General features: G+C 40.5%; 1 protein-coding gene across 15 annotated transcripts in view; it reads left to right on the top strand.

Moving 5' to 3' along the window:
• Positions 1-22,484, top strand: part of LIMCH1 (LIM and calponin homology domains 1) — a 692,462-nt gene that overhangs the window by 527,987 nt on the left and 141,991 nt on the right. For 14 of the 15 annotated variants that reach the window (XM_029588796.1, XM_029588765.1, XM_029588757.1 and 11 more), the window contains 3 exons: positions 11,594-11,704; positions 15,316-15,511; positions 18,928-19,180. In XM_029588796.1, coding sequence (XP_029444656.1) covers positions 11,594-11,704; positions 15,316-15,511; positions 18,928-19,180 — 560 coding nt within the window. Of the gene's footprint in view, positions 1-11,593; positions 11,705-13,940; positions 14,073-15,315; positions 15,512-18,927; positions 19,181-22,484 lie in introns of those variants that run through there. The other variant, XM_029588832.1, reaches the window with a different exon arrangement.

Here is a 22,484-nt window from a genome sequence, read left to right as displayed (position 1 = left end):
CTATGTTAATGCATGGTGGGTTAATTCTAAAATTATAAACGCACCACTTTTTCTTACCATGGGCATTATCCATGCAAAATTATAGCATTTTGATGAATCCAGGGGTTAGAGAGGAAAGAATTTGACCCTAATTCTTACTATTTGCCTTATTTACTAAGCATTTTCCCTTAGTCACAAAATGGGAGAAAACCTTCAGTAAATAGGCCCCTAACCCTGGAAAGTAGGGCTGGTAGTGCTCAAAAAAAAATAAAGGTGCGACTCATCTGAGGTTGCCAGAGGACTTGTGATAAAACCTCAGGGCCAAGAGGGGTCAAATTAAATCTAGATATAAAGTGCTCAGTTTGAGTTCTTTTCTGAAAAGAATGCAGACCCTCAAATCGTCCGTAAAAACTGCCAATAGCAATGCCAAGCCACCAACTAATTTATCTGCCATCACTTTGATGTCTTCTGAGGAGGTAGGTTCTTTTTGGGAGAGTTGCATGTTTTCAGCATTTCTCCTCCTCTCGTGCCTGATTTGGGTGAGATCTTGGGTTGCAGTCATTTCTAGCAAGAATCACGCATGTTGTCATGGAGATTAAGGTTCTTGCTTTGCTCCACTCTGCAGTGTTCCATTTCTGTGTTGCAGAGGAGCCACAGTGAAAGCACAAGTGGCCACAGTTAGAGTTGATAACTTAATTTATGGGGACTTATTTGGTATCTACAGTACTTGACAGAGTGCCATGACTATCCCAGTGAGCCCCTGTACTCAAACCAGGCCTGGGACAGGGGCTGCAATAAAATAAAGAAGTGCAATAGTTGCTAACTTTGAGTCATATCCAGTAAAATTAAACATTGATGTTACTTTGAAACCATTTTAAACACAGTAGTGAAGCATGAGGGGGCTGGAATTATACTGCTTCACATTTACACACCTGGGGTGCGTCAAGTTCAGCAGGCGAGGCGTGCAACACTGGGTCGCGCACACACACACCACTAAGCAATGCATCTGGTACAGAATGATGCTGGTTATGCCTAGAGTGGTTATTTGTCAGAAGGTACTCAGCCATTGTTAGTGTTTTGTGCCCATGGAGTTCGTTGACAGTCCCTGGATGGAGAAATTGATACTTTGGTGTAGAATGAGGAAGCAGGGCCTTGGCTGGATGACAGTGCTTGCACTGCTATAATTCACAACACCCTGGAAGATGTTTTTCTATAGCTGTACTATTTCCTTCCTGTAAGCAGACCAGTTTCCAGTGCCTGATCCGTGCTAAGGGATGCACATGACTGTCCAATTCTAACCTTCCTCTCTTAGAACTGGAAAAGCAGTTCATAAGACACTTTTTAAATATTAAAAAAAAAATGGTAAAAGGAATTTCAGGTTGTTTCACTAATGTTTAACATGACAGGTGGGCTTGCCTGCTCTGTTCCTTTTAATTTGGTTAAAAATATGAAAGTGCTGCCCTCACATCAGCTCTATTCTTCTGTCCCTTTCTCCCTCTTTCTTTCTCTTGTACACTCTTCTTCCCATGGCTCATTCTTAGACTCCTTCAGCCCCTCCATTTCTCACCTGTCCCCCTTCCCCGGCTTCTATTACTCATTCTCACACAACCCTGTCCCTGCTACTTACTCTTGCATGCGTTCCTGCTGACTCCTGGCTCAGCATGGCGCTCAGTCACTGTGAGCCCCATTGTTTCTTGTTCTCGGTGATCTTTGCGAGAGATGTGCAGGCACTTGGGTGCTGTGAGGCTCGAGGTTTCCCGAGAGCAGCGTGGAGCCGTGAATCGACAGTGGAGTGGTGCTGTGCCGCATCCAGAACAGCTGTGCAGCCAGAACCAGCGTGGGGATAGGGACAGGGCTGCGACCCAGTCATTGACATGTCACAAACCACTGATTTAATCCATTGGATAAAGTGTAACAGTTAATTAAACTAAATTAATGAAAAGTACCGAGGTGGTGGGGAGGGGGGGGGGGGGTGGCTAGAGATGGAGGATATTTGACTGTATAACTCAGTTTGCCAGTTGAGATTCTTTTTGGATTGGGTGTCCCTGATTTGATCATCCACCAGTTTGCAGAATCTCAAATACTTTGGGTCTCAGTATCTAATGCTCCCAGGTATATCAGCATGGAGATTTCTTCATGTATGGTGGGAAGGCAATTTCACCATTTCTTCTTTTCCCTGTGGTGGAAAATAATTACTTTGTTTCTAGTTTTTGTCAATCTGTATTCCAGCTCTCTCATGATAGAGGAGTTGATATTTCAGTGTTGCTGTGTAATACTGCATTCTCAATTTACCACCTCTGCCCACTTCTAATAGTAACTAAATTGGCCTTCTTCCACTGGAAGGAGCAATACAAAAAAAATATTTTATGCTTATAGGGCCGGATTTTAAAAGTTCTATGTGCGTAAATCGCCTTACACGCACCGGGCCTGTAGCCCCGGGACGCGTCTTGAGTCCTGGGGCTTTACTAAAGGGGCGGTCCGGGGGCGGGGCCAGAGGCCTCTGACACAGCGGCCATTGCAATTTTATAAATTTGTACAATCTTACTTGGAACGAACAGCTTTCTCCCCTTCTTTTCAAACAATGTCAGCTCTGGAACGTTGTCATACATCCTACAGATTTAAATTTTTACTACCCAATCCAATTCTACCTTCACTTGTGCACACATGAAAGCCCTCCTACCTCCTTATAATAGTAAAAAAACAGACCAATTCACCTCTTTGTTGAGGTCATTAGGTATGACAGTATTCCATTTATAAATCTAAGATTGTTCCTTGCATAAGAGAATCTTTGCAAAATAAACCTTCTCAACTACGGTGGCTGGCTATGTTAATATAGCAAATGTTAAATCCTGAATGGTATTCCCTTCTCCATCTCATGTACATAAAGGGGAGCTTCCCACTTCAATCTGTTAATATAACTCAAACATTCTTGGATACAAATCTTAACTTTTCAATTTCTTACCAATGTAAGTTCAATTGCACAGGCACCATATCAAATAGATGACCCCTGTTGATTCACAAGTTGTGAAACTTTCTAAATTAAAGAGACCATGATGGGGAAAAAAAATACTGTGAGACCTTTAAAAGATCTTGGGCAGATGTTACATCACTTGGGGATTCCAAGATGGCCGCCCTGGCTCGGCATGCTTGAGCTGTCCTGTCTGAGCCCAGCTTCTTTTGCTTCAATATGCCCCACACTGGCAGAAAAGAGCCAGAGAGCGGGGTTTACCTCAGCAGTCGTCTTCCTCGGATGTTCGGGGACGATGGACATTCATTTACGCTGTAGAGGACTCACGCTGGGACTTGGCTCACTAGAGGTGGAACGTGAAGCAGTGGAACCTGGTTCCCGCCCTGAGCTTTCCATCACTTTCTCACCGGAGGAACGACGTGCCCCTTTCAAGCCCGTGGAGGCACGCGCACTGAATCAGTTTCGGGGAGAAGCAGCGGTTGGAGATCTTAAAGACGCTACAGTGCCTTCTGATTCAGTGCTTTCTTTCCCAGCACTGATTGAAGATCCAGGAAAGACGGGGGGGCTCATCTATTGACGTTGTAGAAGGGCATAGTGAAGAATTAACTCCTACAGCTCCAGTGGAATTGGTAAGACCTTCAATAATAACTATAGATTCGCTATGGGACACTATCCAGGCATTTAACACTAACATTGCTTGTTAGATTAATCCTTTAGTTAAATCTTTTTCTTAATTGGATAGCCGTTTGAAATTAGTGGAATCAGAAGTGGCTGATATAAAGGTGAACTGTGAGGTAAATAAAACAGAGCTGGGAAATGTGGTGAGCTTAAGGAAAATCAAAGGTTTTCTTCAAGATTGGAAATTCTAGAAAATCAAGCTAGGGGGAAATCTGTTTTATTAATTTCCCTAAAGATTCTACAGTGGCCCCTAAAGAAATGTGGAAGAAATATCTATTGGAAGTCCATTACCTGCTATTAGGTTCACTTAGAGAATAGCCACTGCCATTAGCAATGGTTACATGGAATAGACTTAGTTTTTGGGTACTTGCCAGGTTCTTATGGCCTGGATTGGCCACTGTTGGAAACAGGATGCTGGGCTTGATGGACCCTTGGTCTGACCCAGTATGGCATTTTCTTATGTTCTTATGTTCTAAATTTTGAAGATTCCTGAATAGGCTTTTCCACTTATTTCACGTATTTACTATGCACAATCTTTCAAAAAGGGTCCTGCTAATTCAAATGATATATCTTTGCTCTCACCTATCATTAAGTCACCTTTGGATGTTACAACGTTATTGGAAACATCTAAAAAAGATTTGGATAAACCAGCCACTTTGATAGTTTCCTTTTTGATGGAATCAGACAAGGACTGGATTCTTAGAATGTTCTTCCGCCATAGGTTGGAACTCTTCTTGAATACGAAGATTCAGGTTTTTCCAGATCTTTCAAAGCAGACTCAAAAAAGGAGGAAGCAATTTCTGCTACTTAAACCAAAGGTTTTGGAGCTGGAAACTTTCTTTATATTAAAGTTCCCGTGTAAATGCATTATAAAATATCAAAATGCTTCTTATATCTTTTTCCAACCATCTCAACTTTCTTCTTTTCTTTCTAGTAAGATATCTTTGACACCTATGCCTAACTAATAGTCTGACAGAATGTAGTTCGTTCATTGTACAGACCCTTGATATAGCCAGCTTTTCTTTATAGTTAGTTTTAGAACTAAAATATCTTGAAATGGTGACATTGTTATCCCCTAATTGAGGACTTGGATTGTGGCAATTTTTTCTTTCATTTTCTTTTTTCCTGATGGTTCTTTATTTCTTTATAATTTTATGTGTATTGTAAAAATTGTCACTTATTTTCTATTCTTTATTTATTTTAATTTTTTTAATTTTAACAAATACACAAGTATTTTACAAAAGGAAACTTTGATGAGCATTAATTATAAACTTAAACCATGCCAGTTTACTAAATTCCATTATTCTTAATGCCTTATTCATAATCACAACTTATAATTATTGCTGGGGGATGAAATTTTGAGGAGTTAAATCAGAAAAACTTATGAAGAATTGGTATAACCCAAAAAACTACGGTGCTTACTACATTTGAGGCTCTGTGGTTCCAACTATTATAGGAAAAGAATCAATAAAGGATCTAAGTTGTTCAGGGGCAAAAAAAATATGTAGCAGTCATTCCCTTTCTTTACAACACACTTGCATGGATAACGGAGCAAAAATGTAGCGCCTAAACAAACAGTCTCTTGTTTCATGGCAAGAAAGCCCCTGTGTCTTTCCTGGGTTATTTTAGATATATCAGGAAACATATGGACTAATGACCCATGAAATGGAGAGTTTAAATGACGAAAATACCTAGTCGTCATTTTACTAACATCATTCTCAGTTACTAAAGAAACAATCAAAGTGGAACAATCAATGACTTCAAGTACAGATGATTCCAAACACATCGTCAAATTATTTAAATCTAATGCATTTTGCTCTTGTTCCCTATTTCCTTCTCTTTCAGCTGCTGATCCCTTATTTTCTATTCAAGTGTATTGCCTTGAGTTATATTTGAAACTGCATAAATAAACATAAAAAAAAGGAAAATGGCCACACTGTGTAAAAATGTCTTTTATGTTGACAGAAAGTGGAGCACACAAATTTATCCTTAAGGTTCTTTGCTCTAGTCAAGGCAAAAATAGGTAAATCCTGAAAAATTGGGTGCAATCTTAAAATATCCCAATGTTCTCAAGTGCTGCGTTGGACCTTCCAGGTATCGGGAGTCAAAGGTAAAACACAAACCATTCTAGTATCATTCTGAGAACTACGGGGATGGAGTATCAGCCTCTCTTATGTGATTGATTCCCTATACATGCTGGGTAACCCCACTCTCAAAATCTCTCTCTCATCTTGAACGCTCTTGTGTCAAACTGTCATTATTGAACTCAATTTTCTTAGCCTTAAAAATTGTCCTACAGATAAGTTTTTGGCATAGTTTAACAGAATAACTGCTAGAATAATGCGACATTGTATTGCAAGCTGTCTGTTTCTGAAATATCAAAAATTGAAAACCTCCCTTAGAATAACTGATAAAAACGTTCAACCAACTGACCCACTGAGAACTTGTGAAATATGTAAACTGTAAATTGCTGTCTTCTGTATTCTTCCACCTTTGCCCACTCTGTCATCTCTGCCCTCTTCCTAGGTGGTGAGGCCTTCACTATTATCATCCAAGTCTGTGATCTCCCACCTGGCTTACTAACTATGATGCACTTTGTATCTGGATCTAAGATAAACTGAACAGGCATTTACAACCCTGACAGTGACTTCGCTCCCTTCCTGAACTTTTTTCCCTGGTGACACCTTTCTGGGGATTTTAGCATACTTGAATCCTCCTCCATCTTTTGGCCATCTCCTTTTTTGGGGTGGGTCTTGCTCTTTATATATGGGGGTAAGCATTCTCAGAAGTGTGTGTTTGTGTGTGGGGGGGGTCGTCTTGAAGAATTGAAGGGTTTGGAGCTGAGGAAGGTGAATTTTATAGGTAGAGTGCTTGGTAGGACTCATGGCTCACCAAGCTGAAAGTTTTGTGGATAGATTATTTTTTATTTTGACCAGTCCTAAAAGTATACCTTTGCTGGACCAGCTGGATTCTCAGTTACTTTGCCCCTGTGAGCAGTTAACAGAGGGGACAGATTGCTGGTCTAGAAGAAGTTTTGGTATCCATTTTGAAGTCAAGTAGAATTTTTTTTTTCTTTTTTCACCCACTGGTTTATGATTTTGAAAAAGGAGAATTTTCTCACCCTCTACAAGGGGAGGCCATATTGGACATTGATTCGGATCAGAGGAGAAGAGTTAAGAGGGAGATGCACTATGGCCAAATAAACTGCAGCCCTTGGAATTATTTAGCTTTTTATGCTAATGCTTTTTTCCATTTTGGTATGGATCCTGTTTTTTTATGTTGAAGTAAACCTATTTTTGTTGAACATTATTACTGGACCCTGGCTGTGTTACCTTGTGTGACCTCAATTTATTGCTATTGCTATTTCTCCTTGTGCGCGTACTTACTGAACTGCGAGTTAGAGTGGTTGAGAGCATAAGCAGTTTCCTGATTCCCTACCCCTGCGGCCCCCAGAGTTCATATCTCCTCCCTGCTGGTGGAACTCCGGCACCCAAGGCTGAAAGTCTGATGGGCAAGAGAACAGTAAGAGGTCTGGGATGGTGACCTTAGGCCCTGGGCCTTTGCTGTAGCTCCTGCATTAGGGACTGTGAAAGCAAGAGGGGGATTACACAACTCGTACAAAATCCTGCTGTCTGAATGTTGCAGAATAAAAACAAATTCACATGAATTACTCAAATCCTAAAAACCCTACACTGGTTTCCAACACTTTATAAATCCTAGTCCTGACAGCCTACTTCAGCAGGTGCCTCACTCTATACATTCCTTCTCGCCCACTGCGCTCACTACCTCAAGCATGCCTAGTGGTGCAAGCTTCAAAGGAATTATCTTTACCAGCCCAAAAAAAAAATCTTTGCAGGATCAGTCCCAACCCTGTGGAATTCTCTACCATCAAATGTTAGACTAGGTCCATATCTACTAGTTTTCTGAAAACTCCTGGAGACCTGACACAATGAAGAGGCATTTAGTCCGCACTCATAATAGCCCTGACTATGAACCCCTCTCCACATCCTCTAGATTGCATTGTTGTACACTGGAAGGGATTTGCTTGTCCTGTTTTTTTAATTTCTGTGCAGAGTAGCCAAAACCTATTGTAAGGCGTGTCCAACTCTCGTTGGCAGAGCGTGATAAAAATAAATGATGCTTGCTTATCATGTTTGATTCTTTCATTTGAACAATTTAGACACAAATTTGCCATTTCTAATTAGCAAGTCTGAGCCTGTCTGCAGTTGTAGCGTTGTGACCTGCGTATAGAGCGTCTCCTCGGCATTTATGAAACAAGGTTCTTTCGATGTTATAGTCAGGCTGTGTGGGAAATTCAGTGTTTGCCATAATTTTGGCAACTTAAAACAGAACATTGAATCATTGGCACCTCTCAGAAATTATTGGCAGACTGAGTTGGGAGAGTAAATTTAATTAAGATATATTAAAAAGTTCTTTATAGATGCTCATCAAGCACCTGTGGGATCAAGTCTGAAGGAAATACAATTTAAAGTTATATGCTGCTGTTATGTTGACCAAAACTAATTCTGATATTTGTATTACATGTAAGACAGAACAAGGCTGACTAGTTCACAGATTTGTCTTATAACAAAATTTCTGACCTTTGGGGTTGACTTTATTTGGAAACCATGCAAAGTTCACTTGCCATTTTGGGGTTTTTTGGTTTTTTTTTTTTAAATACTATTAGAGGACAAAAATTCTTTAGAGAAGTAAAGAAAGGGAAAAATGTGTTTTATTTTCATTACTTTATCTTTATCAAAAAAGAAATGCATTTTAATTCAGTGGATAAGAGTTGGCGCTAGATCTCATTATTATCAAAGCAAATGGTAAAATTCATGAGGGTGGAAAGTGAAGATGGAAGCAATCCGGGGAACTATATAAAAATGTGGATTTCTTTTGTTGGTCTTTTACCTGAAGCCATGAAACGATCTGTTAGCGTAAAAAGTTTCTGTAGAGTGGTAGGGAAAGATTTTAATGACGTGTGCTCCTAGTTTGGTGCCCATGGTAGTGCTGCCGATGTGTTTCATCGGGGTATGAGTGAATAGGTGAGAGTATATCTGCTGAAGGAGGGGATTTTGCTGTGTTTATGTAGCTGTTAAAATAAATAAATAAAAAGAAGCAGAACAATTTCATCAAAAAGTTGTGTCTTAATAAAAAGTCCTCATCAGAAGTAGCTATGAGTTTGTAATGGTCCAACTAAAAAAAAAATAAAGAAAAAGAAGACTTCCAAATTCTGCTGCAGCTAGTGCCTAGCCTCATACCTTCTGGGCCATACAGACAAATTGGTTTAATGTCAGCAGTAAATTTTTATCAATGTGTTTCTGGCTGAGGTCCACACACCCTGCAGTGTAAGGTCAGGATGCTTCCCTGGTGAAGCGTGCAGAGCTAGAGCATATATCTGCAGTGAAACGTGCAGCATTTAGACCAGTTTACTTTATTCTCTACTGGACTGGGCAAAATTGCCTAAGATGCAGAAAAAAGAAACAGTTCTAAAACCTAATATTCTTGGTGTTATGCTTCTTCAGTAACTCTCTAATTTGGAGGGGGCGGGGTTGAACAAAAAAGTTATGTCTTCATGGCAGTAACGTCTACAGAGACAGTTGCTTGGTAAAACTATTGGAGTACAAGATGTAGATCCTAAAGTAAGAGGGGGATGGAGCCCTTAAAAAAAATGCATTTCTTGGGACTGGCCTGGTGCCTCATTGGCAGAGCTATTCTGTATTTAGAGCCCATGATCTCAGGGATCTGAAAGGGAGCTCTGTGTGACCTGCAGCCAGTGATGGTCACTTTAATAACTAGGCTTGAAGGACCTCTGGTCTGACCCATTATGGCAAGTCATAGGCTAAAATGAGCTGAGAGAGGATACAAAACAGGGAGGAAGAGTCCTAAGGTAGTTGCAAAGGAAAGCTTGTGATGCTGAAGCCCAGCCTTTATTTCGATTAAACTGGAAGCCCAAAGGAGCACTCCCTTCCCAACCCCTCTCAAAAAAAGAAATATTTTTAACGCTGGCACTTACAGAATTACTCAGAAGTCATATGTTTGCACATTGTTGATGTTAAGAAGTTCAGCAGCTTTTATGGCACTTTAAGAAACAGGAATCTGTAGGCAGTAATACCTTTGACTGGACAAACATAATTCAGACATCAGAAGACTGAATCTTTGTGATCTTGATAGCACATGGGCTGCAATATCTTTTTTTTTTTTAATTGGTTCAATAAAAAGCATCACAATCTACAAAAATTCTACTACAGCCTGGGCTCTCAGGCACATCAAACAAACTGTGTAATATTCTTTTCAACAAAGATACCCAGTGAGCTTTTTAAAAAACTTTAAGCTTAACCCCTAATTAACTGTACTCCCCCCATTTTAAGCAGATCATTTGTCCATATTTGGTATGGGCACTGAATTCATGCGTGCCAATTTTCAGGAGAATTGTTGACTTTTCTTAGTAGTGCAGAGCTCCAGTCAGCTATGTTGGTCTTGGAGAAAATTGAATTCTTAGCGGTTTCGATCATTTGTATTGGACCTACATAAGAATTTTCCCATGATGGCAATCTGCATGAGCTTCAGAGACCACATAGGTCCCATCTTTAAATTCCTTCTTTGATGGAGTCAAGTTTGCATAAATTTGTGTGCCATTAAAGGGGGTATTGTCCTGAAAGAAAAACATATCTGTATCCCTTTGAGACAGATTTTATGTTCAAAACATGAGTGTGTCTGGGAATGATGACTTTTCTATATATCAGTTTTCAAGCTTCTAACAATTTTTAGTAGATTGTTTTTTGCCTTGTTTTGGTGTTGGGGGGGAGGGAACTGTAGGGAAGGCTGTCTTTGGCTATTTAGGCAGGCCAGAGTTTATATAGCCACTTTTTTCTATAACCAACTGTTTGAGTTTCTGTGTTCCTGAGGATCATCACTAGGAACTTGCTAGAAGCTGAGGAAGGTTGGAGATGAATATTTGTTCATTGTATAACTTGCTGTGTTACTGATTATCTTTTGGTTGTATATTGCTTTTGTTTTTTTAAACATCAAAATGTAACTTCCAGTGCCAAGTTTTTTAAGCACCCTTATGTGATTCCCAGTGTTTTCTTTACAATGGCTTGTTTATAGTATCTCAGATGACATTTTGTCTAAAAAGAAACTGCCTTAGCTCTTAATCTTGGTTCCATGTCAGTATGAGAGTGTCTTTGTGATCTGGTCTGCTGTAAACTCCTTTTTCTCTCCCCTAACCTTCTGTGTTGTGAGATAGTCACAACTGATTGGTAAGAAATGGGTTGCTGCAGTGCTCAAAAGTTATAAAAACAGACATGATTAGTGTATGACAGATGACACCATAAATGTCAATATGAAGATGATGTTTAAACTAGTGATACTCTTTTGGCTTTTTGGTCAAGGATGTTCCTGGTCAAACCCACTGGTTACTTTTTTTTTTTTTTAATTTGTCTTACCCTATCTTTTTACAGCTATTTTAACATTTGTTCTTGATGTAACATTATGCTTTTATTAATGCCAACAGATTTATTTTTGTAAGTCGCAGATTATATGTAATGATTTCACGCTTAAAATACAAAATTCCTCTTCCTATATTTCCCTGCAACACAAGTACACTGAAGGCTGGAAGTAAATCTTCTGAGTCTTAATGTCCACGTAGCTCTGTCACCAGCAGGATTTGACTGCAGTAGCCTTCTTTCTTCCCTCCCTCACTAAGTTGTAGCATGTTTGTCTCCATTATGTACCTCAACCGTACTGGCCTAGCTGGACAAGAGCCCGAACCTCCAATGTCACAGTCCAGCCCGTGCACTATCAACCTACTCCTTGCAGTAGGTTCCTGATGTTTCTGCTTAATTTGTCACAGCCTCATCTTTAAATGATCAGAATATTTCCCCTGTGTTAACATGTACATACATTGGAGATCTGATTGTGATTCTGTGTGATTTCCAGTTTCTGAAAGTTCTTTACTTTTTATAGGTACTAGTCACTATTTACTGGCTGGGGAAAGCTGCAAACAACTGTACTTCATTTAACGGAGCAATTCTGAATCTAAAAGAGTTTGAAGGCCTGTTGACCCAAATGAGAAAGGTATTCATTGCGGGGATTCCCCCAGATGTTTTGTATTTTTTTTATTTCTTTGCCTGCTTGAGGATGCTAGATGTCTGAGCATAGATCTGGCTTGGTCTCAAATGATTTCTGTAAAAGCAGCAATGACATTTTTATTGATCTAAAATAAAACTGTAGTTCTTCATGTTTTCGGCAAGATTTGAAGAGCACGCATCTAATAGCATTGATTAAAAATGTAAATGGCTATTTTTGAAAACTTAAAGCTACTCCTTTAAAATTCACCAGAAGCACCTGAAGCTGTAGAGTTTGGAACTGTGTCCTAGATTATCCAGGCCTCACTAAATTGGATAGGTCCTGCCAATAATGTGATAAATATCACACATCTACAGCAGGTAGCACTCTATTACTGATACTACTCTATAGTGTTACTAGCCAAATACACCATTGTATAAAAGCGCATAAGAAACAATCTCTCTTCCATGGAATTTAGCAATATAGCCAAGACATTATGACAAGACAAGCTTCAGGAAATGTATTTACTACAGTGTGTGGAGTGGAGGAGTAAACTGGAGGTCCATATTCAGAAGCATTTAGATGGACAACTCAGTTATCCAGCTAAATGAATATTTGGAAACTTAGCTGGCTATACTTTGGCCGGCTATCTTATGTAGCTAAAATTTAACTTGATAAATTAGGGATATTTTGGGGAGGAGTTATATTAACCAGCTAAGTTATCTGGCTAACTCTGATATTCAGATAAAGTATCTGGCTAAGTCTGATTGGGCCAAAGAGCTGACTATAGTTAGCCGGTACATATATTTAATAGTGCAGTTTCACTATTGAATATACCTTCAAAATAAGATGGATAAGTTTATCCAGCTAACTTAGCTATCTGACAGTGACTGAATATGGACCGCCTACTATTTAGGGCTGCAAACCAGGGAAGCCAAGATTCAAATCCCACGGCCATGCCTTGTGACCTTCTGCAAGTCATTTCATCCTCATTTGCCTCCGCTACAAAACTTAGGCCTAGCGTCATCAAAATGCTATAAATATAGCGAAAATACTGCCTTCATTTAAAAAAAAAAAAAAAAGTGGAGTGGTTAGGCTTATTTCCCTGCTCCTGCAACGTGAGATACATTTTTTGCATCGCAAACTGATTAATCCACTGTAGGCGCTTTACCTCTGTAGAGGCCAATATTAAGTTTACTATTTATACCACTGTAAAAGGGGGCACTTATAACGTCGAGTGAGGTTTGGGGGGGCAGTTTTACATACACAGTCAAAGGTATGACCAGTAAAGTTAACATCAGTGAAGATTTTCTGTCATTTGGAGTGATGAAAGGTAAAAGAGGAGTTGATTTGTACAATGTACTCTCTACCTTGCTTGATGCACAAAACCTATCCCACCCCCCAAATCTCGCTCGGAGTTATAAGTGCCCTCTTTTACAGTGGTATAAATAGTAAACTTACATATTGGCCTCTACAGAGGCTCTCTCTCCCCCCGCTCTGGGCATTATCACGTGCTTTAGGCCCTAACGCAAATGACTTCAGAAGAGGGTTTACGAGGAAGCTAAATTACACCACTGAATTTTAAATAGACCATAGTGGAGATATGTCACAAATTGTTGACTGCTTATTTTTTCTTATTTTATGAGCTTCATTCACATCATTGTCATAAAATCTTTTTCTGGCGCAGCCTCTCACACAACTCATTTTACAGGCGGTATATTAAGTCTAGTAATAATAACTTTTGATTTTAGCCCATCTAGAAATTCCATATGTAGAGACTTCATGTATAAAAGCTCAGGGAAGCTGAAGAATAAGAACCACAGACCTGAGCTTCATTAATGACCTAATATTGCCTTGCATTTTTGTAACCTAAGTATATTACAAGTCACTGCACTGAAGACCATAATCTGAAATAGGCTTTACATATGTTATTTATCTGACATCTATTTAGAATTTATTCATACAGTAATTGCAGAAGAGGAATTTAGTCTAGAGAGGCGTAAGGGTTTGTCAGTTTAGAATATAAGAAAATAATTTGCATTTATATAGCTTTTTTTCCTTCAAATAGTTTCATAATGTGCATTCCAACAGCGCTATTTCAGGAACATGCATAGAGCCAGCTCTAGGCTGGAAAGTCTGGTTGCCAATTCTGGTGCCTGAGGATCCGGAGAGCTTCCAGATGGGATGAATGGTTACTCAATTGCAGAAGGGTAAGGCAGGGCATAGGAGACATGACTTCCCACACACAGTCAGCAGGCGAGCTGAGCTTTGAGACCTGGCATCCTTCCAGTCAGCCGCTTACTGCTTGTAGCCTCACCATCTGACATTGAGTCTTGAGGAATCCACGCAGAGGGAGTGATTTCTTCATGTCTGTCAGGTACCAGGCTTAGATTGCAAGCCCCCCCCTCCCCCCCCCCCCCAGGGATAGGGAAATACCTACAGTACCTGATTCTAATCCACTTTGAAATGTCACAAAAGGAGGAATATAAATAGGTTATTATGGCACAGTTTTTTGTTATGTGATTCGTATTACTGGCTGCAGAGTAATGCTCATAGCTTAAAATTAAACTTTGAAAGTTATTTTTCTTTTTTCTTATTAATTTAATGAAATAAAACTGTTAAGCTGAAATGAGCATTCCCTCCATTTATTAAAACTGGTTTGAGGATGGGAAGGGAAAAAGGTCTTATTCTTGTCCCTTCAGATTTCAAAATGTCAGACTTGCAAGTGTCCTACACAGTCCTGATTTTAAATGACAGCCGGTGGGAGATAAAATAGAGGTTCATATTTGAAGAAGCCTGGCAGTTTTTGTTTTTCTGGCCCGTGCTATTGTAGTTGATGTTTAAGGCACTGATTGGAACAAGGGACTCTTTATAACACAGGGGTGAGGATGGCTTCCACTGACCTTTCCCTCTGCTGGAGTTTCAGTGTTTTAGTGTATGCTGCTTGCTCTGGAAAGAATTTATAATCGCAGAGCTGTCAAAGGCGGCCATTGTTCTCACTGTGTTGAGCATGTGGGTCATCTACAAGTGCTTTCATATCCCCTCTGAGCCAGGAGCTGGCACAGAGGAAAAAGCTTGCTGAATTCTTCTGAGGCATCAGGAAAAGCATTTTGCATATCTTTCATTGCTGATTGCCTCAGACTCCCCTCTTTCAGAAGAGGAATTTCTTGTCAAGGTATAGGGAAACTGAGGCGTGCACTGCCTCTTATTTTTAAGTCAGAGTGAAGCAGCAGTAGCAAATGCATGCAGGGCTTCTGACTAAAAAGACTGGGGCTTTGCTGCAAAGTGGCCACCGGGCAACTGAACACCCCGCTGAGTCCTGTCTATGAATACACAGCACTGGTGCTTGTGTGATATGGATCATGAAGGCCGAGACAAGGTTCATATTGATTTCATTTTCAAGAATTTATGAACAGTTAATGTCTTCATGTATTGCTTTGAATGTTTATGCTGTTCTTCGGGTTCTTATTAGTTTGGGGCAAACTTAATGTGGACAGGGCTGCTTTGTTGCGATTCCATGGGGAAGGGATGATGATTATTTTTTCAGAAAAAAAAAAGTGATTTTCCTTGGTTTTCGGTGTATATCATGCTGACGATATCATTTCCATATTGCTTCCCAGGAAACGGAGGATATCGAGAGCCCCAGGCGCAGCATTCGGGACAGTGGTTACATAGACTGTTGGGACTCTGAACGGAGCGATTCCCTCTCCCCTCCACGGCATGGCAGAGATGATTCGTTCGACAGTCTGGATTCATTTGGCTCTCGGTCACAGCAGACACCGTCCCCAGATGTGGTGCTCCGAGGAAGCAGCGATGGTAGGTACTATAGACAATTCACAAGAGATATTGAATTGAAAGTGGAAAGAATAACAAGAGAATTTTTACTGTGTTGCTGAAACAGAGAGTTGAGGAATAGCCTAGTGGTTAGAGCAGCGAGCTATGAACCGGGAAAACCAGAGTTCAAATTCTACTACTCCTTGGGACCTTGGACTTTACTCTCCATTGCCTCAGATACCAACTTACATCGTAACCCCTCTGGGGACAGAAAAATGTGCTTTGAAGTGCTGAAAAGCAGACTATAAAATAAATACATTCAAAATTAAAAAGTAACAGTTTTTCAGTCATAATTTTTCAGAGTATGCATATTAATTATGCCTGCACTTTGCAGGAGAATGAATTATACATTATTGCTGTGGTTAATTTACAGAATATATCTTTCTACTGTAACAAAATGGCAATCATAGTATGTAGTACTATTTCATCTAATTTTCTTTAATTGATTACTAAAGCTACTTCAAAATTAGTCATCTCACAAATTAAACCTAATCTTCAGCAACGATCTTATGGCATTTTTTTTTAATTTGAGTGGTAGAGAAGGTTGAGGGCGGTCTAGACTTAGTATTTAAAAGCTTTAACAATGGTGTGGCAAATGGATGGAAGTGAGAAAGATGAAGGCAGCATTGATCAGGCCTTAATCCCAGTCTCATGTAGCCCTGAACTCTGCTGCAAAACACAGTAATGATCAGGTCTGGTCAGCTTTTCTAAATCTGTAATGCGAGTGTGTTCGTATTCTAGAATACTACTCTGCGGGCTGAGACCAGCGAACATTTGTTGCATGTAGGAGTTGAGCCTCCAGAGAGGAAGGTTTGCCAGCTTGGCATTTCTTTATGTTCTTATGCTTCTGACCCAGTCATTTCTCCTGCTGCTTTGCTCTTCCAGCTCAATTAGAATTTGGCCCTTAATGGGCTTCAGCACCATGAGCCTTCATGCAAAACTATTTGAGGTTTCTTCCTCATTTTTAATTCTTCCACCCATCTAGCTCAGTATTCCCACTGACATTTCTCAACCAGGGACCACATGTTATGGCTTTTCCTGAAGCCATTCTATGGGCATCCTGAATTTGGCTATTGTGTTACCATTGCATGATGGTTGTACCTTCCTTTTCTTCTGCCCAAGGAACGGAAGCTGGATATGTGAATCAGACCCAGATGATCTCCACTGTCACTGAGCCATTGGGCCATTCCCGTGTCCTTTCCTTTTAGTTGTATGTGGCAATGGCTATCCCCTCTAGCCTTACTTGTTGATTTTACTCCTCCCCACCTCTACAGTCTGAGTACTAAATCAGTGCTCATTGTACCATCGTGTCAGTGACTGAATGCACATTCAGTGTCCTGAAACCCCATTGTCAGTGCAAATCACACGTGAGGCTTTCTAGCACAGACTTCTACCAAAATGGGCAAGCTGCATGAGACCCCTTTTCTGATTTTAAGGTTGAAACGTTTCCCTATCTCCTGTATAACATTGTTCTATCTTTTTAAATATAAATGTACTTTGCATTATAAATGAGAGGTTTCGGTTTTTCATTCATTTATCCTCATTTTCCCTTTGGCTTCTCTGGGGGTTGAGTTCTGTGTGGATATTGGAGTCTGTTTAAATGAAGAATTGTTCTGATTGATGTGCTGGCCAGTGTCGTAGCCTCTTTCCCATGCGTTCAGGCTGGCATCATATTTAGAACATGCTGAGAGCACTCCTGCCCGACGAGAAAGGGTTAATGAGATGGTGCATGCTGAGGGCAGTTTTCAAAGCTTTTTATTCAGGTAAACGGTGATTTCTGCTCAGAAATTGGTCATTTGAAAATTTCCCTCCCTTGGTGCAGCTAAAAGCCACGTGGTGGTAGATCTAGAAGAGGCCTTCCCGGAGGCATGTTCCGGTCAGGAGGAAAATAATGTGCAGAGATTGCATTTTCAAATCCCCACACATTTATTTTCTATGAAAAAAAAAAGTGCTGCACCTGCACAAAAATAGCAGGTTCAAACCTCCACTGACACTTTGAACCTGCAGCAGGTTTCAGAGGAAAAGTGCGCTGGTGCAAAGTCTATGGGCCAAAAGGTCCCCGTGGAGTCTGAAGATTGCTGCCATTGTAATGAAGCGGAGATCCTCATGGAAAGGGGACTTGTTTCATTTTCTTTAGATATGCAGGGCCTCTGTGTGTGTGGGGGGGGGGGGGGGGGGGGGGGTTTAACACGCGATTTCTGTTTACCAAATTCTTTGAATAACTCTCTGCCAGAAATGTTTCTTAGACCCAGCATTGGGTGATTGTTGCGATTATAAGTGAGGCATGACTAGGCAGCATCCTTTGGGGATACCGAAGGTTAAAGGAATGAGCCAGAGGATACCTTTCGGCAATAGTGTTTTTCTGACTGAGAAAGGCAAGGCCCCCTGAATCCAGTCCTCAAGGCCTGCAAATCAATCTTTTTTTTTTTTTTTTCCAGGATTTCCACAATCCATATGCATGAGATCTGTTTGAATGCGCTGCCTCCATTGTATGCAAATATATCTCATTAATATTCATTGTGGAAATCCTAAATGCCTGATTGGTTTGTGGCCCTGGATGACCAGATTTGCAGACTCCTGAAATAGGAACAGCTGAAGATCTCTGGGCGTAAAAGGCAAGAACTACATAATGGGAGTCTTTGTGCTGATGACCAAACATGACTTGTGTTAGTTTCCTTCATGCCATAAGCTGACACATGGATTTTTTAAACATTTAAATGCTAATTTACGTAGAATTAATGAAAAAAAAATAGTTTGGTGTTTACATCTTTGCAGACTGTTTTATAGATACATGGAGTACTGTCAGAATTCATTTATCTTTTGTCAACCTGCGAAAACACGATATGGCGCTTGTGCTGTCCTTTGCACAACATATTTATTAGTAGTTCATTGTACTGGAGTCCCGGGCACTGCAAAGACAAAGAGAGGGAGAGAACATGCTTAGTAGCATCTTAACAGATTTCTCTAATCATGAGTTGCTGCTAAGTACTTTGTGAATCTTTCTTGAGCCCAGAATGATGCTCTGTTGGTACTGCATTGTGCTAATCATGCAATGGTTTCCTTATATTTATGGGCTGTGCTGTTGTGGCCTCCCCTTACAACAAATCCATCTATAACACATCTTTCTTAAATATAAACACGTCATCTGCCCCTCGGAGTAGTTCTCGTCTGTTTTGTTGCTGTCGTCACAGCTTGCAAAACCAGATTCTGTTTATAACAAACACCATTTCTTGACCCCCCTACCCAGTTGCTGAAGTGGGACCACTGGACTCTGAATTCCCTCTCCTTGATGATGGTTCAGCGAAAACCGTAGGCTCTTATAGTTCTGGTGTGTGTGTGTGCTTTGTGTAGGTGGTGTGTTGTCCTAAGTATGCACTTTCTCCCTGTGTTTGCATTAGGGAGGGGAAGTGACTCTGAATCAGAATTGCCACACCGAAGGATACCCGATATGAAGAAAGATGATATGTTGGCTAGGCGGACATCTTACGGTGAAATTAAAACAACTGTGCCTTTTAACCAGTACCTCCCGAACAAAAGTAACCAGACTGCCTACATACCAGCTCCTCTCCGGAAAAAGAGGGCAGAAAGAGGGGAGTATCGCAAGAGCTGGAGCACCGCCACCTCGCCACTGGGAGGAGAGCGACCTTTCAGGTGAGATCATGGAGCAGTCCTTGCTGTTGATTCCCTTGCTTTTTATATGATCCTTTTTCTGGTACACATATTGGCTATAAAACTTTTGTATATCATCTATCTCTAGGAAAAAGGAAGTTCCCAGCTTTGAGAGGTCTAAATGTGCATGAACACTGTAGCTTTGTCTGAAGGAAGGGCCTTCTTACCACTGACAGCTCACAGCATTTTAATGCTCATTTGCTTTCTAAAAGGAATCCTCTCCACCCCACTAGCTGTTTTTTTAATTAAATATTCAGGTGAATATGGTACACACTGTCCGCGTTCTACAACGCTGCATACCTTACTTAAGGGTACCGTATTTCATCAATGGTAGAAAATAGGAGAAGTGAATTTACAAATCATGCGTGATGTTTGGATAAATACTATAACAATAGCTGTATCACCAGATTGATTTTTCTTTAAATGTGTATATATATTGATTAATTGATTGCACGGCAAGATTTAATTGTCAATCATTTATCATGACCAATTCAGGTTTGTCACCCCATACAATCACAGTAGCTTTGTGATATGGCAGTAGCTCTCAACCTTCTCTATTCTGCATTATTTATAATGTAAAAGCTGATATTTTAAAATGCTGACCACTTCAAATATCGCAAAAATACAAACATAATTAAGGAAAGATGTTATGTTGGTTATTTTGACACACATTTGGTTGCCCACACGGGTCACTTTGATACCATTCCTGAATATATTTTTGAATGCATGTCTCCTTAAATGAAACTGGAAAGGAACATTTAACAATATTGCTATATCGAATTCATAAAGTGAATTGCATTGTGTGGTGTTGGTGAGGACAACCATTATTTCAATATATGTACCATCCTTGAAGTATTTAAATGATTAGTCCTGCCATGTGTGTATTATTTTTATTTCTAAGAAAGCACATTAGCCATCAGCCACATTATTCAAACTCCTGGTTCTCTACTATATAATCAGTGCCATGTAGAAATCAGCACTATTAGATCATAATGCTGTGATATTGAGGAATTAGGAAAAAAAAGAATACTGTGTATAATGCATAACATAGAGTTGTGTTTGGATATGTGTATGTAACATTAGGTGTTCTGCAAAAAAGGAATTGCCAAATCTGGTTCTTGATTTCAGCAGCCAACTTTGGAGGATATTCACAGATAGTTCCTAAAAATGATTTGCATACCATGACACTAGTTTGTTGTACATTTTGGTAAATCCTGAATAGTTGACCTATTTGTGGCAGCTGAGGACTGAGTTGGTCAGCCCTCATCTCTACTGGTACTATATATAGATTTGTTTAAATCATTGATGCATAACTTTAAGTACTTAATCACTGAAGATAGCTTCTAAGTTGTTGCTTTATTCTAAGTATTGTTTTATGGGTCATTGATGGAATTTTTTTTTAAACTGCATTTTCTGAATTTTTTTAAGATTTAAGTATGATCCATAACATTCTTAATTTTTGTAACGAATTTCCTTTTGTTTTATTCAAGTGTAGTAGACTGACTTCACTAAAGTTTGGAGCTTAGAAAGGTTTCTGGACAAACAATATTCACTGAGGTGGTTTGATAAAAAATAAAATGCATATTTTTAAGTCAGAGGGAGTGTGTATCTTAGGAAAGCCCCCAGCCCCACACACGGTCTCCCCGCGCTTTATCTCTTGCATCATCCACTGCAGGGTCGATCTCTCGTGCCTCTGTCCAGCTCAAAGTGCAATATCCCTACCCATTTGTTCCCAGGTCCATGCTGATAGGTCTCCTGATCCTCTTAAACCTCAACTTCTGTCTCAGTTATTTATCTATTTATGAACATTTGTAGCCCACACCCTCCAAAGTTCAGAATGGGGGACCACATGAACATATATAAAATAAAAACAAACATATGCAAACATATGAAACAAGCCTCATAACAAAACTGTCCAAGCAGTTGCTTCTCTTGGCCAAAGGGAGACGATACAGCATACTATGTTATTCAGGGGGTGCATGGTAGGGTGGGAAGGGGAGAAATTTTGTTTTTCGTTTTGTTTTTAGGGGATTCCCTATTGATATCATTTTGTGTAATGTTTATTACGTTTCTTTAGTTTAAAAAAATATAAATATTGAAATCCCCCAAAAAACGTAAAGAAAAAGAAACAGGGACCTCCCAGGGCCTCCTGTGTCCCCGAACCATCCCTTCCACTTGGAAAAATGCTGGGGCCGGGATCCTTCTTAGTCCCCACTTACCCAGTCTGGGAGATATCCGCAGACAAGGCTTAAGCTTGTGTGGGACCTAAGGTGAAATTGTGGTGACCTACCATGCTCTAGGCCTGTGCAAGGCTGAGGTTTTGACCTGAGCCCAAGGCATTGGCACCAGCTACCCCGTACATCAAAATTTCACCCTCCACTGGGGAGGATGCACCAGAGTTAACTAACTCCAGTGCAGTGACCCCAGCGGATGACTTCAGTTAGTAAAGAAAAGTCGAAGAAAAAAGATGCCGAAGAGGAGCTCCAGGCCAAGGCCCAGGTGCGGCCTTGGTCCTAGGTCGGGGCCGAGGCCCAGCTGTTAGGCCCCAGCATTGGGCCTGTGACAAGGCTGAGATTCTAATGTTGGGATCCGGCCTCTGGACTGGGTTCTGCATCAGGCCTTGGTTTGGGCCAAGTACCCAGCATCAGGACCAGGCCAGGATGAGACGTTGGATTTGGTAATATGAGGGGGGGGGGGTGTGTGTCAGGAAATTTGCCCAGGCCTTGGCATTTGTTTAGGTCTAGCCCTAGGCCATGACCCCAGCATTGCTGTCAAGTATAGTCTGAGGCTCCTTTGGGTTGCGCCCTATGGCCTAAGCAAGGCCCAGGCACCGGAGTTGCACTCAGGTGTAGGCTGGGACCCCTGCTTTGTGTCTCGGCCTAATCCTTAGGCGAGACCCTGGCTTCAGGCCAAGGCCTAGGCCGGATCAGCGACTTCTTTTTTTTTTTTTTTTTTATAGATTTTCCCAAATGAAAGAAGATTCTGCCAAAATTGTCTGAATTTAACTCATTCCATTTTGAAAATGATCGTAAACAAAATAGGAAATTTTGTCTCATTCCTTATTTCATTTCTCCCAACTGCCCATCCCTTGTGCTTAGCCAGTGGTGGAACTTGAAAAGAAGGCAGCCATGAAAAAGTATGTTTTAAGGGCTTTCTTAAATTCCTTTGCAGCTTTCATAATTCGTAGGTGCTGAGGCAGTGAGTTCCACAGGTTAGGGCCAGCTATGGAGAACGCTCGCTCATTTGATAATCTTACTTATCAAAGAGAGGAAATTTGCAGAAGTGC

The sequence above is a fragment of the Rhinatrema bivittatum genome, chromosome 1, assembly GCF_901001135.1.
Source record: "Rhinatrema bivittatum chromosome 1, aRhiBiv1.1, whole genome shotgun sequence".
Lineage (NCBI taxonomy): Eukaryota > Metazoa > Chordata > Amphibia > Gymnophiona > Rhinatrematidae > Rhinatrema > Rhinatrema bivittatum.
This window is presented reverse-complemented; position numbering and strand designations above follow the sequence as displayed.